This window comes from Takifugu flavidus, unplaced genomic scaffold (assembly GCF_003711565.1).
Source record: "Takifugu flavidus isolate HTHZ2018 unplaced genomic scaffold, ASM371156v2 ctg341, whole genome shotgun sequence".
Taxonomy (NCBI): domain Eukaryota; kingdom Metazoa; phylum Chordata; class Actinopteri; order Tetraodontiformes; family Tetraodontidae; genus Takifugu; species Takifugu flavidus.
In genome coordinates, this window is record NW_026621968.1 from 11,084 (window position 1) to 24,071 (window position 12,988).

Sequence of the window (12,988 nt, forward strand, 5' to 3'; positions counted from 1 at the left end):
CGTGAACCAGTCCATCCAGAGCTGATTATGGCTCAGCCAGGAGGAAAGCACGGCCTGGGGGGGTTCATATGGAGCAGGCACACTCTGGCTCTATTGCTACTGAAAACAGCCCTTCAGCACAGCAGCCTGGAATACAGTTCTGGAGAACACCTGTTCCCAACAGAACCTGTTTAAAACGGGACCAGTAAAGATGCCCGGCGTGACCACGACCACGGGGAGAGAGGGGGGGCAGAGACAGGCGGTAACGCCGCTGCCCACCGATTCACCTGGAAACAACAAAAACCCCAGCAGCTTGGACCCAATATGGCAGCGTGTTCCTCAGAAACGCTCCTCAAACTCTCCCCACAGCTTCATTGCTAAACAGGATTTGGGTTTTTTTTGTCCGTGCTAAATGGAAAGTGTTTGTCCTTTGGTGGTCCAACAGGACGATTTGGATGGATGGATGATTTGATGTTATTGAGAATAAAAACAGCTGAAAATGGAAGCGGAGATGTTTCAGAGCACCAGAGTTCAGAAAGAGTTTCTAATCAAACACCGCCTGTTGGGAATGATGAATGGATGAATTTTTATTTAATTTAGACTAATTTAGACTAATTTTAACATCCTTTATGCCAGTTAAATAGAGCGTGAGCGCGCACACACACACACTAGCAAAGATGATATCCAAACAACAAATAAATGGGAGTCAAAAGAAATCATTTAAAGCTCATATGTCAGAGTCAAGGTCGAGGGTTTTCTATGGCCCCCGGGATGATATTGATTTATTATTAGAACCGGCCCGCAGGCCGCAGATGTTTTACACAGGCCAATACTACATTTCCCACAATGCAACGGTGACAGTCTGAGTGGGAGGTGGCTTCATTTAATTATTTATCAGTAGTCATTAGCATAACAGCAAAAGTTAGCTTTCAGATACCCATAAAATGGCAAAACGGAAGGTGGACACTGAGAACCGGGGGTTCAAACAAGGTGGGAGTGGGAGTACATGTTCACAGAGGCAGCTGGGAAACCTGGGTGTCTTCTGTGTGGAGAAAGGGTGGCGGTAATGAAAGAATATCATCTGAGACGGCATCATGAAGCTAAACACGCGGACAAAGACAAGAATATGGACATGGAACAAAAGCTACAGAAGGTTGAGGAGTTAAAACCAGGCCTCAAATCTGGACAGGCTCTGTTCAGAAAAGCCAAATCTCAAAGCGAGGCTGCTGTCAAGGCCAGTTTGATTCTGGCAGAAGAGATCGCTCCATCAGCCCGGCCATTTCCAGAGGGGGATTCCATCAAACACTGCATGCTTAAAGTTTGCCCAGACAAAAGGCAACTCTTTTTAAACGGGAGCCTGAGCAGAAACACCATTGTTGTCCCTCAATCTAAAAGAGCAGCTGGAGAAAAAGGGGAAAGATTTCATGGCATCTTCCCTGGCTGTGGATGAGAGCAGCGACATTAGAGGGGACTCCAGCCTCAACGTGACAGAGGAGTTTCTGGCGTTACGTCCTGTGCACGGCACAACCACAGGACAGGATTTGTATGAAGAGGTGTCAAGATGTGGAAATGATGATGATGGAGCTGCCTCGGGAAAAACTGGTGGGTTGGACAACAGACGGAGCACCTGCCATGTGTGGACACAGGAGTGGACTGGTGGCCAAGATACGGGAGAAGATGCAGGAGGAAAACGTTACGGCTGAACTGACAGCTCATCATTGCATCATACACCTGGAATCGTTGTGTGCTGAAGCCCTGAACATGGAACATGGAATGTTCACCATCACGCACGCAGTGAACTTTATCAGAGCCAAAGGTTTAATTCAGCGCCAGTTCAAGGCGTTTCTGAGCCAGTGGCAAACGCAGCGTGGTGATTTGCCCCATCACACTGAGGTGCGATGGCTAAGCCAGGGAAAGGTGCTGCAGAGATGTTTCCAGCTTCCTGAGGAGATCGGATGTTCTTGGACAGCAAAGGGAAAGACACGACTCAACTCCCAGACCAAAGGTTCTTGTGTGAAACGGCTTTTCTGTGGGACATTCCGAGTCATCTGAATGCAATGAAGCTGCAGCTGCAGGGTCGGGGTGGTGTCCCCTCTGATATGTACAGTACAGTGAAGGCCTTTAGAACCAAACGCACTCTGTGGGAGGCACAGATGCACAAAGGAAACTTGAGCCACTTTCCCAGCTGCCAGACCCTGAAAGAGAAGCTCTCTACCAGCGTGTTCCCGAGCGCACAGTTTGCTGATTAAATGAGTGTTCTGCCGCTGACTTCCCACGCCGAGTCACTGACTTAAAAGCACCAAAAAGCAGGTTTGAACTGCTCAGCCATCCGTTTGAGGTTGAGGTGGAAAGCTCAGCACCAAAGCTCCAAATGGAGGTGATTGAGCTCCAATGCAGTGATGCCCTGAAGGCAACACATGGGGCAGTGGGTGCTGCGGAGTTTGCCCGTTTCCTCCCCGACACACATCCAGGCTGCTCCAACGTTGCCTGTGTTTGGCAGCACAGACCTGCGGGAACAACTGCTTTCTTTGATGAAGCTGAACAAAACATCACACAGAAGTGGACTTCCTGCTGAACACCTTCACTCAATTGTGAGGAGTTCCTCAGCTCAGAGCCGGACCCCCAACATTGATGAACTCGTCCAAAAGATGAGACACCACCAAGTATCAGCCTCAAACAAGTGAACATTAAGGTGCAATAACACATTTACAATTATTACTCAGCTCAAGTTTAAAAGTTAAAGGTAAATTTAGCCCACTTTTGCTAAATGAGAAAATCTACTGATGGTGCCTTGAATAATACCGCTTCATTCATTTAATGTTCATGTGATGGGGATTTTTATAGAAAGCAATATGTCTTTTGTGCCTCTTGAAAATTAAAAATGACTGACAGAGCCATAAGAAACTATTGCTTTATTTATCTGATCATATTGTAAAATATTTGTTAGGTTTTCAGTTGGTTCAGTTTGGTTCACTAGACAGGGGTCACCAACACGTCGCCCGTGGGCACCCGGTGGCCCGTCAGAACCACCTGAGTCGCCACCGGCCTGTTCTAAAAATAGCTCAGATAGCACCACTTACCAATGAGCTGCATCTATTTATTTTGTTGCTATTCTTGTTTAAATCACACTTACACATAAACTGGAAATAACAATATATTAAAAAAAAACTTAAAAATGTTTAATATAAAGAACTATGACCTAGTATAGTTCAAAGGTCAGTATGATGCGCATGACCAAAACGTAGCGTCTACGCAGATCGCTACGACCAAACAGCCTAGCGGGCGCAGCCAAAACGAGGAGACGACTGACCCATAAAAGATGGCAGAAAAAAGAAAGAAGACAGATCATTTTCACGACGATAAGTTTCTTTCTCCAAAAGAGAAGAACTTCTCACACTAAAGAAACTACGAAGGGAGTTGACATAAAACGGGGGGAGTTGAACATATAACGCTTGAAGGAGTTTTGGTGGAGAAAAAAAGTGCCGCTGAAAAGCTGGTATCAGTGACTACAGACGGGGCTCCCGCTGTGTGTGTGGCGTGTGTGTGTGTGTGTGTGTTTGTGGTGTGTGTGTGTGTGTGTGTTTGGTTTAAATAAAATTGAATTTCCCACTTTGGTCCACACTATTGTCAACATTTCTGTCTTCGCAAAAGCCAACTCAAGGCGGCAGAGTCCTGAATTGAAAACAATATCTAAAGAACTCAAGTATCATACTAACAACACTAATATTCCATCTGTCTATCCCCAACTGAATTAACTCCCCACCTATCTCATCAGAATATTTGTAACAGAATAAGCAGATAACGTAGCATTTCCCTGTTCATATCTGCGACTTGCAATTTAGAATTTGTCAATAAAACTATGCTATGACACAAACTACAGTTTAATAGACTGCTGTGCTCCTAAAAAGAGCAGCATTTGTGGCTCATAAACCTCACAGACACTGCTTTGCTCTTTAAAATTTTTATGATGGTGAATTTTCAATCAAATATCTTCCGTTTGATAATGCCCAAAGCGGGATTCGAACTCTCCCTCTGGGGTCTTCAGGAGGTTTCAATCAGGTTGTCTGTTACAGCGATTCTCGACTGGCCCGCACCGGCCCGGGATCGATCCCTGGCCATGGCACATTGCTTTTAACTTGATTTCATTTATCGGAGTTGAATCTTGTTTGATTTGTTTGAAGACGTTCACCTCTCATCCAAGAGCCGTTCTAGGCAGATTTGATGATATGACGCTCATAGGCTATATAGCCTTTTCTTTTTGGGGGGAATGGATTGGCGGAGGCTGCTCCAACATTGACGTTTGGACTGTGACAAAGCAAAATGGACAACCTCCACCAGAATAAGTGTTTCAAGAAAATAAGTTTGAGTTGTATTAACTTCAAAAGGCCATTTCTTGCGGCTGCTCTCGCTTACGGCCATACCACCCTGAGAACGCCCGATCTCGTCCGATCTCGGAAGCTAAGCAGGGTCGGGCCTGGTTAGTACTTGGATGGGAGACCGCCTGGGAATACCAGGTGCTGTAAGCTTTTTGCACTCCTCCACTGGGTCAGCAGAGGCCGCCAGTGTTCCTGATAATTATCCAGCCAGATGTTATTCACTTCTTAAGTACTTCTAACATTGAGATTTAATGTTGCACTATTGTACATCGTTTTAGATTTAATATTTAACTCCTGTACATAGTTTGGGATTTAATGTTGCACTGAGATTTAATGTTGCACTATTCGGTTCGATTCCCGGCGTATTCCCTGGGAGGTCGTATCGGGCCTTACTGGCCTGTGGGACACGTTGTCGTGACTATGTCTCTCGACTGGTCTGGGAACGCCTGGGGATCCCCCCGGATGAGCTGGAAGAAGTAGCTGGGGAGAGGGAACTCTGGGCCTCTCTCCTTAGGCTGCTGCTCCCGCGACCCTACCCTGGATAATTGGTGGAGGATGGATGGATGCCAAAATCACTTCAGCATCCAGGTCTGGGAACAGCAACTCAAAACAGATCAAACTTTATGACTGTAGGAGCTCCGCCAAGCCTCTGAAACTGAATTGAATGTATATTTAAATAACTTTAAAACATTTTAAATACTACATCTGCTTCCACCTACTATTAACACACTGTTTATTCTTTTCTGTTAAATGGGGAACTTTCAAAAAGGTGTTTATCCACAGTTATAAAGATAAACTTTAATGGGAAGGTGAATGTTGTCTTATCATATGTAAAATATATAACAAAGTTCATCCATGATTAAACTTATATCTTCAAGGATTATCCACATTAATCCGGATAGATAATAGAAAATATATTAACATCACAATGATTTTTATAATCGAAAAACTAAAGTAAATCAGGCCCTTCCTCTTATTATGGGGTTACTGGAAATGTCTCTTTATTGTATAGAGACAGAGAAAACTTCATTTTGTGGGTGTGTAATTTACCTATTGTATTGATTTGTCCTTAAAGTCTAATGGTGGCCAGCAAGGCCGCTGGGCTCGTTCAGCCCCAGAGGTTTCACACACTGGGCCCCTGGGCCCGGAACCCTTGGGCTCCCCCCTGGGCCCTGGACTTATCTCCATACACTGTATAAATGACTGATGCAAATGCACATCTGTCCGTCCCAGGGAGACGGGCCCCTCAGCTGTGGAGCTCCTTCAGGTTTCTTCTTTTCCTTAAAAGGGGGTCAGGCATCAAATTCAAAAAGAGTGAATAATTATCATTTTAAACATTAAACATCTTGAATTTAAAGCTTCAAAAGCAAAGTGTTTGTCTATGTTCTCTTTCTTATTGGAACTACTCCTTGTAGAAATGATTTGGAAAAAGAAAGACTTTTAAATGACTTTAAACAGACTTTGAGGAGCCTCACAAACATGAAACGGATCAGAACTGGGAGGTCTGGGCTTTGGTGTCTGCATATATGAAAATCAAATGAAATAAAAATGCAGCCAAACTAAAGTTCAGTGATGAGCTGTTTTATTGATGAGTAACACTGACAAGCTGTAGGTTTGCTGCCTCATCTGTGGTCGGGATGCAGATGTGGACCTCACGGTCATCATCATTCCAGCTGTGAACGGACGCCACGGTAGAGGAGCTCAGATGGAAGGATGAGGACAGACGACACATTAATGGTTTTTATTCTTGGTTTGTGACTGTCCCAGTGAGACCAGTCCACTGTTTGGAAGTAGTTAAATCCAACCTCTACTCTGAGCTTCAGGCAGCAAACACGACAGTGGAAAACGGCTGTGCAAATATATTTTGGAGGACAAAGTTCAGCTGCTCTCTGGCGTTTGTGTAATGCAGCCTGGCTTTACCTGGACAATCAATGATGTTCAGCAGCGGCCTCAGCAATGATGAAGGCCCCTGATTACATAACAGGTTGTCCTTCCCTTTTGTGAGGAACTTTCCTTCCTCCTCAGTCTCCTTCCTTCTGAAGAGTGAGCGCAGGCTTCACCTTCATGGTAAATGGTACTGGACTGGAGACGCTGGACACAAATGCAGGATGGGGAGGAGATCCATGCAGGTCAGTCAGGACACATGGGAGCAGTGGAGACCCCCAGAGGAAGAGGACTCTCTGTCTCCCAGGGTCCAGAAACATGTCTTCTACGCTTGAATGTACACCTATAGCAGCACTTTAATATGCACCATTTAAAGATGAACCTAGACCCTTTGGGAAGGTTTTTCCAGCTTCCATCATGTTGTAGGTGCTGTTGGAGCACTAATAAACTAATGATTACACAGAAGCAGCACATCAGAGATAAAGAACAAACAAAAGCAAAGTCCAGCACCTTGTAGGGGAGGATATTTTGTAAAAGCCTCGGCTGCCGTTGCACCGTCGGGGCTTTGGGGGCCAAACAGCGAAGCAGGAGAAGGTGAGTGCACAGCATCACGACAGTCGTCATGACGAGGGGGTTATGCTCAGTTCCCTCACCGCTGTGGTTGGTGTGTGTTGAGGCACAAGTGGTTGCAGAGCAGCAGAACAAACACTAACCAAGATGCTCTTTGCCTTCTGCTTCTGTCTTGGTTCACTAAGATGAACGCAGCCCGGTGTGTCTGGATTTTGTCCATAATCATCTGCGTGGCCAGAGGCCATGTGGGGAACGACATTGGTCAAAACCAGAAGGAGCAGGACACCTCAGCTGACAACAGCACTGAGAGCCTTTCACTGGTCACTGCAGCCAACAGAGAGTTTGCCTTCAGGCTGTACAGGAGCTTAGCTGCTAACCCTGACTCACAAGGCAAGAACATCTTCTTCTCCCCAGTCAGTGTGTCTGTCGCCTTGGCCGCTTTGGCGGTCGGAGCGCGTGGAGAAACCCACCGACAGCTTTTCAGAGGTTTGGCTTTCAACAGCACCTGGCTGAGCCAGACGGATGTAGACCAGGCCTTTCAGAGCCTCTTTGAAAAGACGAAGAAGGCGTCCAATGAAGTCACCAGTGAAGGGACGGCTGTATTTATGGACAACCTCTTCAAACCACAGCCTGAGTTCCTGGACACCTTGAAAAAGTCCTACTTTGCAGATGGATTCAATGTTGATTTCACCAAAAGCAGCGAGAGCGCCAACACCATCAACAAGTATGTGGAGGAGAAGACCAGTGGGAAGATTGACAAACTGGTAGAAAGTCTAGATCCGACAACAGTCATGTATCTAATCAGCTATATCTATTTTAAAGGTAAACACCTGGATGTGGTGCGATTTAGGCGTGTTTCTTATTCATTTGAAAGTTTTAACTGTCAACCACAAACTGTGATTCCATGACTTGTAAAACAGGAAAATGGGAAACTCCGTTTGATCCAGATCTGACCAAGGAGGACTTATTCATGGTGGGATGAAAAGACCAAGGTTTGAAGTCCACAGTCTTCGGCAAAACCTTCAACCGAATCTCATTTACAAACATGAAACTTTGAATTTTCAGGTTCCAGTTCAGATGATGAATATTGAGAAGAGATTTGAAACCTATCGTGACCAGATGTTTAACACATCGGTCCTTCACCTCCCATTTAACAGCTCTCACTCCATGTTGCTGCTGTTGCCGGACGACATGGCAAAACTGGAGAATGCAATTTCTGCCGCTCATGTTACCAAATGGCTGAAATGGATGAAATACAGGTGTGGAAAACGGAGACTCAACGGCTAACTCTTGGTTATTGATGTGGCGGTTGGCTCCTGTCCGTCACCTCATGGGTTGTGTCTGTCCCATATCTGTTCCCCAGGAAATACAGTGTTTATATTCCCAAATTCTCCATCAAAACGTCATACTCACTGAAGACTGTGTTGACTGAAATGGGGATGGTAGACATGTTTGGTGACAGAGCAGACTTGAGTGGTATTGCAGAGGGGCAACAACTGGCAGTCTCAGAGGTAAAGATGGAAAACAGGAACAGCATCAACAATGAGCACAGATTTCTTTCTGACAATTGATTATGTCTGGTATTTCTTGTAGGTTGTCCATCAAGCTACCCTGGATGTTGATGAGGCTGGAGCCACTGCCGCAGCTGCTACAGGCATCGCAATAACACTTTACTCTTATAATTATGTTCCAGTCCTGAAGTTCAATCGTCCCTTCATGGTTATCATCACTGACCACAGCTCAGATAATATCCTCTTCATGGGCAAGATTACCAACCCAAACATCTGATGCACTAAATGCCTGTTTTGCACAATAAGAATTGCATCACATATAAAGAGCCTTACAAAGAAACATTTGCCTTGTAGAGTCTCACTTTATTCCTCCTTAGAATGTTTCTGAATCAGCTCTAAAAATAAAATAGGTGCTGAAGAGCACAATTTTAATCTGGTTTGATACAACAAACACTGGATGATCTCAGCTGAAGATCCTGGAGCTGGCATATGTATTTACCCACGTATAATGCTGCCTGCTAAAGTATAACCACACAGAGAGGCCTGCATACACGTGCAACGCTATTGTGGAACGACGGGGGCGCACAGTCCAGGAAGGCCAGATGAATGTGACGTAATCATCTGTGTGGTTGAGAACGCCTTCAGTTCTCTTGTTAGAATCTTGACCCAGGTGTCGTCCACATATCTGAACCAGTGGCTTGGGCGGTTCCTGTGAAGGATGTCGGGCTCGGGTTTCAACCTTCTCCCAGTATACTGTAGACTGGCAACTATGGGAGAGACTGGTGAGCCCGTTGCACCACCATGGTTCTGCCTGTAGAGGCCTTCTCTGTACTGGAGGTAGTGGGTGTTCAACACAGGTTCCAGTATGGTGCAGATTTGGGCCGGTGTTAAGTGTTCTGTCTGGAAGGTTCTGTCTGGTGGTTGTGGTCTCTGTTGTCCCGGTGGTGCACGTGACGCGTCCAGTGGCTTTGATGTAAAGCACAGCAGCCTTTTGGGTTGTAAGCTTTGATTCAAAGAAAAAAAGTCTTTCTCCTAAAGTGTTGCTGCTACACCTACAGACATTAATCGTTAAAGGTTAAGCTGAAACCTTCACTCCACCAAGACAACTCATCTCTCTCCAACTGCAGATTTTTTTTCCAGAATCAGATCTGCCGCCTCATTCTTTGACCCTCCCACCGAGTATCACCCTCTAAGAGAGACAAGCTTCGTACTGACGTGCACGCTCGTTAAAGGTCCAAAGGTCAGTAACTGGGAGATGATGGTTGGGATCAAGTTGAGCTCTGCTGGCAGCTCTACCAAAGTCTAAATGTTTTCAATATGAATCCAATTCTGCTAATGTGGTGGCGCTTCTTCGTGTCAGTGCAGACTCGTGCGCGGGGCTCGTGCACATGAGGGTTAGGCTGGTTTGATGCAAGTCACAGTGAAGCGGGTGGGGGGGGCGGGCTTGTGTAGCATGTGCCGGCCCCTCTCAAACTGTAGCCTAACTGGGCCTTGCTCACGCCCTGATGATTGGCGGGGGCGTGAGCCCCTCACCTGTGCTAGTCTGGGCTGGGGAGGGGGCGAGGCAGAACTTTCCTCTTTCTCCATGAGGCTGGAGCAGCGAACGGATCTGTTGATGACTGTTTGAGTGTGTGTGGTCATGGCAGTGGCTTTTTGTTGTTTCTGCTTCAGGCTGCAGAAGATGGGGTGCTGCTGTAGTAAGACTGAGGAGTGGAGAGACAGCGACAGCAACAGCGACAGCGACAGCGACAGCATCAGCGGCATCGACAGTGACATCAGCAGTCTGTCAGACATCCTGCACTACAGTGGATGGAGCACGAAGACGGTGGAGCACAGGCAGCACACCACCGCAGGAACCCAGCATGCATGGTTGGATGCAGAGCTTAAAGGAGACAGCAGATGTAAGGAGGAACCTGAGGTTCTTAGGAACCCAACCCGTGGTGTCGGGCCCACCCTTGATTCAGATCCCTGTGTGGCGCTGCCCAGACTGAGCACAGGCGGAGAGGAAAACACTCCAGTTGTGTCAAAGCCGTCCAAACCGGTCCAGTCAACTCTTGTTGGGCCGCTGTCCGTTGCCTTCATGGTGACTCAGGCGTCAGGTGACCATCAGAGGCCGAAGGTAGATCCAAAACCCCAACGCGATGAAAAGGGCGGCGAGGAGTTACATGTGTTAACGACGGCTCCGCCTCAGGCCTTCAAAACAACGACCTGCAGCATCGGCTGCATGTGCGACATTGATGCTGATGACCTTGAGCAAGAGCAGAGCCAGTGTGCAACAGCAGGAGCAACAGATGAGTCCATCAACCGTGCTGCAAACCAGGTTATTAACACCTCCTCCTGGACCAGACCCTGGTTCATTATAAACATCTCCTCCTGGACCAGACCCTGGTTCATCCCGAACACCTCCTCCTGGACCAGACCCTGGTTCATTATAAACACCTCCTCCTGGACCAGACCCTGGTTCATCCCGAACACCTCCTCCTGGACCAGACCCTGGTTCATCCCAAACACCTCCTCCTGGACCAGACCCTGGTTCATTCCAAACACCTCCTCCTGGACCAGACTCTGGTTTATTCCACACACCTCCTCATGGACCAGACGCTCCACCAAACGTCTCCCAGCATCTCCACGTCCCACCACCGTCACTGTGCACTGTTAGTAACAATGCGTGGACGTCTCCTGCTTCTGTGGCTGACAGTTGATCATCTCTGGCCAATCTATGATCTTCAGAGTTCTCTTTTCCTGGTCATTTAAATAGATAAATCTAAGTGTACATGCACCATATGTCCAGCAGGTGGCAGTGTTGGTTTTATAAAGTAGTTCCAGATTTCCTACCGTGCAGGATACTGCAAACAGAAATGATCTGAATTGTCTTCAAAAGATCACAGCTTATATGGGTAGAGATTTCCCTCTCCTCATCCCTCTCTGTGTCTTACTCACCATCATTGTTCGCCTCTGAAACAAGCCTCCAAAATCAATTTGTCACTTTCCTTTATTCTTTCTTTATTTACACATCACCATTTTACAGGAATATTATTACAATTATTGTGTTAAAGCCATATTTCAATGTACAGCTTTGCATGAAAATATACAAAAATAAAGTTGGATCTGTTGTATATCTGCCTCCTTTGTCTCGCTGTTAGGAAACGGTGCCTGATTTCCTGTTGCGCTTTGCTCGACTTGTGGCTGAAAAGCGGATAAACTCAAAGTGTTTGCTCTGGTCCATGTTGGGAAAGGGAGGGGGGCCTGCGTGGAGCCTCTTGATGAAGTGGACTCTCTTTGGTTCTGCCTTGTCCTGGAGGCTTTGATGGGCCTCCCTTTCCGACTGAAGGCAACGTACCAGCCTTCATACTTGGCATTCTGCAGAGCTGTGTAATTGTTTTCCAGCACTATCTCTGAGAAGATGCACTCCCTGCTCCGACCGTTGGGCTGGAACACAGAAAGGTTCTCCATTAATCCATTAACTGTCCCATCTGGACATTACAGACGGGAGACAGCTAAAGACGTGTTTCTGAGCTACAGCAACTAGTGGAGCAGGTAACTGGGCCCCTTTTGAGAACCCCCAAATGTCCCCGTAGCAGCTGTAACGGTACGTTAGTAGTGACGGTACCACCAGCTCAGCTAAAAGGAGGCTACAGGTTCAAACACAGACATGTTTTGGTTCTGAATTTTGATAGTTGATCCCACTCCAAACACTGGCTGCCAGTGAGGATGGATGCAGGTTCCAGGGATCCACAACGGCTGACGGGAGTGTTTGCACTAATGGGAAGTCCCATCAACCAGTGGGGTTAATGACCCAGAGCCAGACTCAAGCAGCTTTCTGGTCACCTCTGTAGAAGGTTTCCACTGCACAAATGTGGTGCAGCAGACCAGGATGGTTTTCCAGAGAAGAAGAATAAAAAATCTGTCTGAATGAAGTCTGTCCTGGATCTGCTTCAGGCCCATGTGGACCCCGAGGAAGCTCTGAGACCAGGACAGAACTCAGCATGATGGTTTTATGACTATAGCTTCTTCTGTTGGTCGACAACATCTTGATGAACCATCCTGTACGGGGTCAAAGGTCATGCCTCTGATGTCGTCACTGACAGGAAACAGGTGAACATCAACCCTACTGAAACGTTCAGGTGAGGGCCTAATGTCTCATTATCAGTGTTTTCTACAGCAATGTGTGTGTGTGTGTGTGTGAGAGAGAGAATAATTATTATTGTTATCATTTAAATGCATTTGTATGTTTACCACCAAAGTGCATGAAGAAGAAACAGTGTTTTCACCTCTCTTGATTTCGTACACTTGTCCAGAGCACCAGATTTACTGTGAGATTGTTATCTGAAACCCTAAAGCATCTTGGGAGAAGGTGAAAATTCCACATGGATAATGAGCTAATGTGAATAAAGGAAGGAGGTTTGCAGAGGAGCAGCAGAGCGACGGAGGGTGTTCCAGAGTGAACTGCTGCTCGCTCTCCCTTGCAAGGTACCTGTGTTTGTGTCTTTTGTTGATTCACGCAGGGTTTTGCTGGGTTGCTCTGTTTCAACTCGAACATCCAGCCTGGAAGTAACAAATGCTGGATTAACTTTTCAGCATCATGGTGGTCAGTAGCTTCCTGATCTTTGTGATGTTCCTCAGGTGAAAAAAGGCACTTCTAGAGACTAATTTAATGTTTGAGTTGAA

At 46.5% G+C, this 12,988-nt stretch overlaps 2 protein-coding genes and 1 non-coding gene across 3 annotated transcripts; all 3 read left to right on the forward strand.

The window, feature by feature from the left end:
- Positions 1-4,386: 4,386 nt before the first annotated feature.
- On the forward strand, positions 4,387-4,505 carry LOC130520303 (5S ribosomal RNA). The gene has a single exon (XR_008948763.1). It is a non-coding gene; the product is annotated as a 5S ribosomal RNA (ribosomal RNA).
- A 2,341-nt stretch (positions 4,506-6,846) lies between these two features.
- On the forward strand, positions 6,847-8,660 carry LOC130520301 (serpin A3-5-like). The gene is made up of 6 exons (XM_057024017.1): positions 6,847-6,903; positions 6,995-7,631; positions 7,730-7,787; positions 7,862-8,068; positions 8,173-8,320; positions 8,403-8,660. Exons 1-6 carry the CDS (start codon positions 6,862-6,864, stop codon positions 8,595-8,597), a joined length of 1,287 nt encoding a protein of 428 aa, XP_056879997.1. The 5' UTR covers positions 6,847-6,861; the 3' UTR covers positions 8,598-8,660.
- A 369-nt stretch (positions 8,661-9,029) lies between these two features.
- Positions 9,030-11,436, forward strand: LOC130520300 (uncharacterized). Its single transcript, XM_057024016.1, has 2 exons — positions 9,030-9,560; positions 9,992-11,436. The coding sequence occupies exon 2, from the start codon at positions 10,002-10,004 to the stop codon at positions 10,977-10,979; it is 978 nt and encodes a 325-aa protein (XP_056879996.1). The 5' UTR covers positions 9,030-9,560; positions 9,992-10,001; the 3' UTR covers positions 10,980-11,436.
- The last annotated feature ends 1,552 nt before the right edge of the window (positions 11,437-12,988 follow it).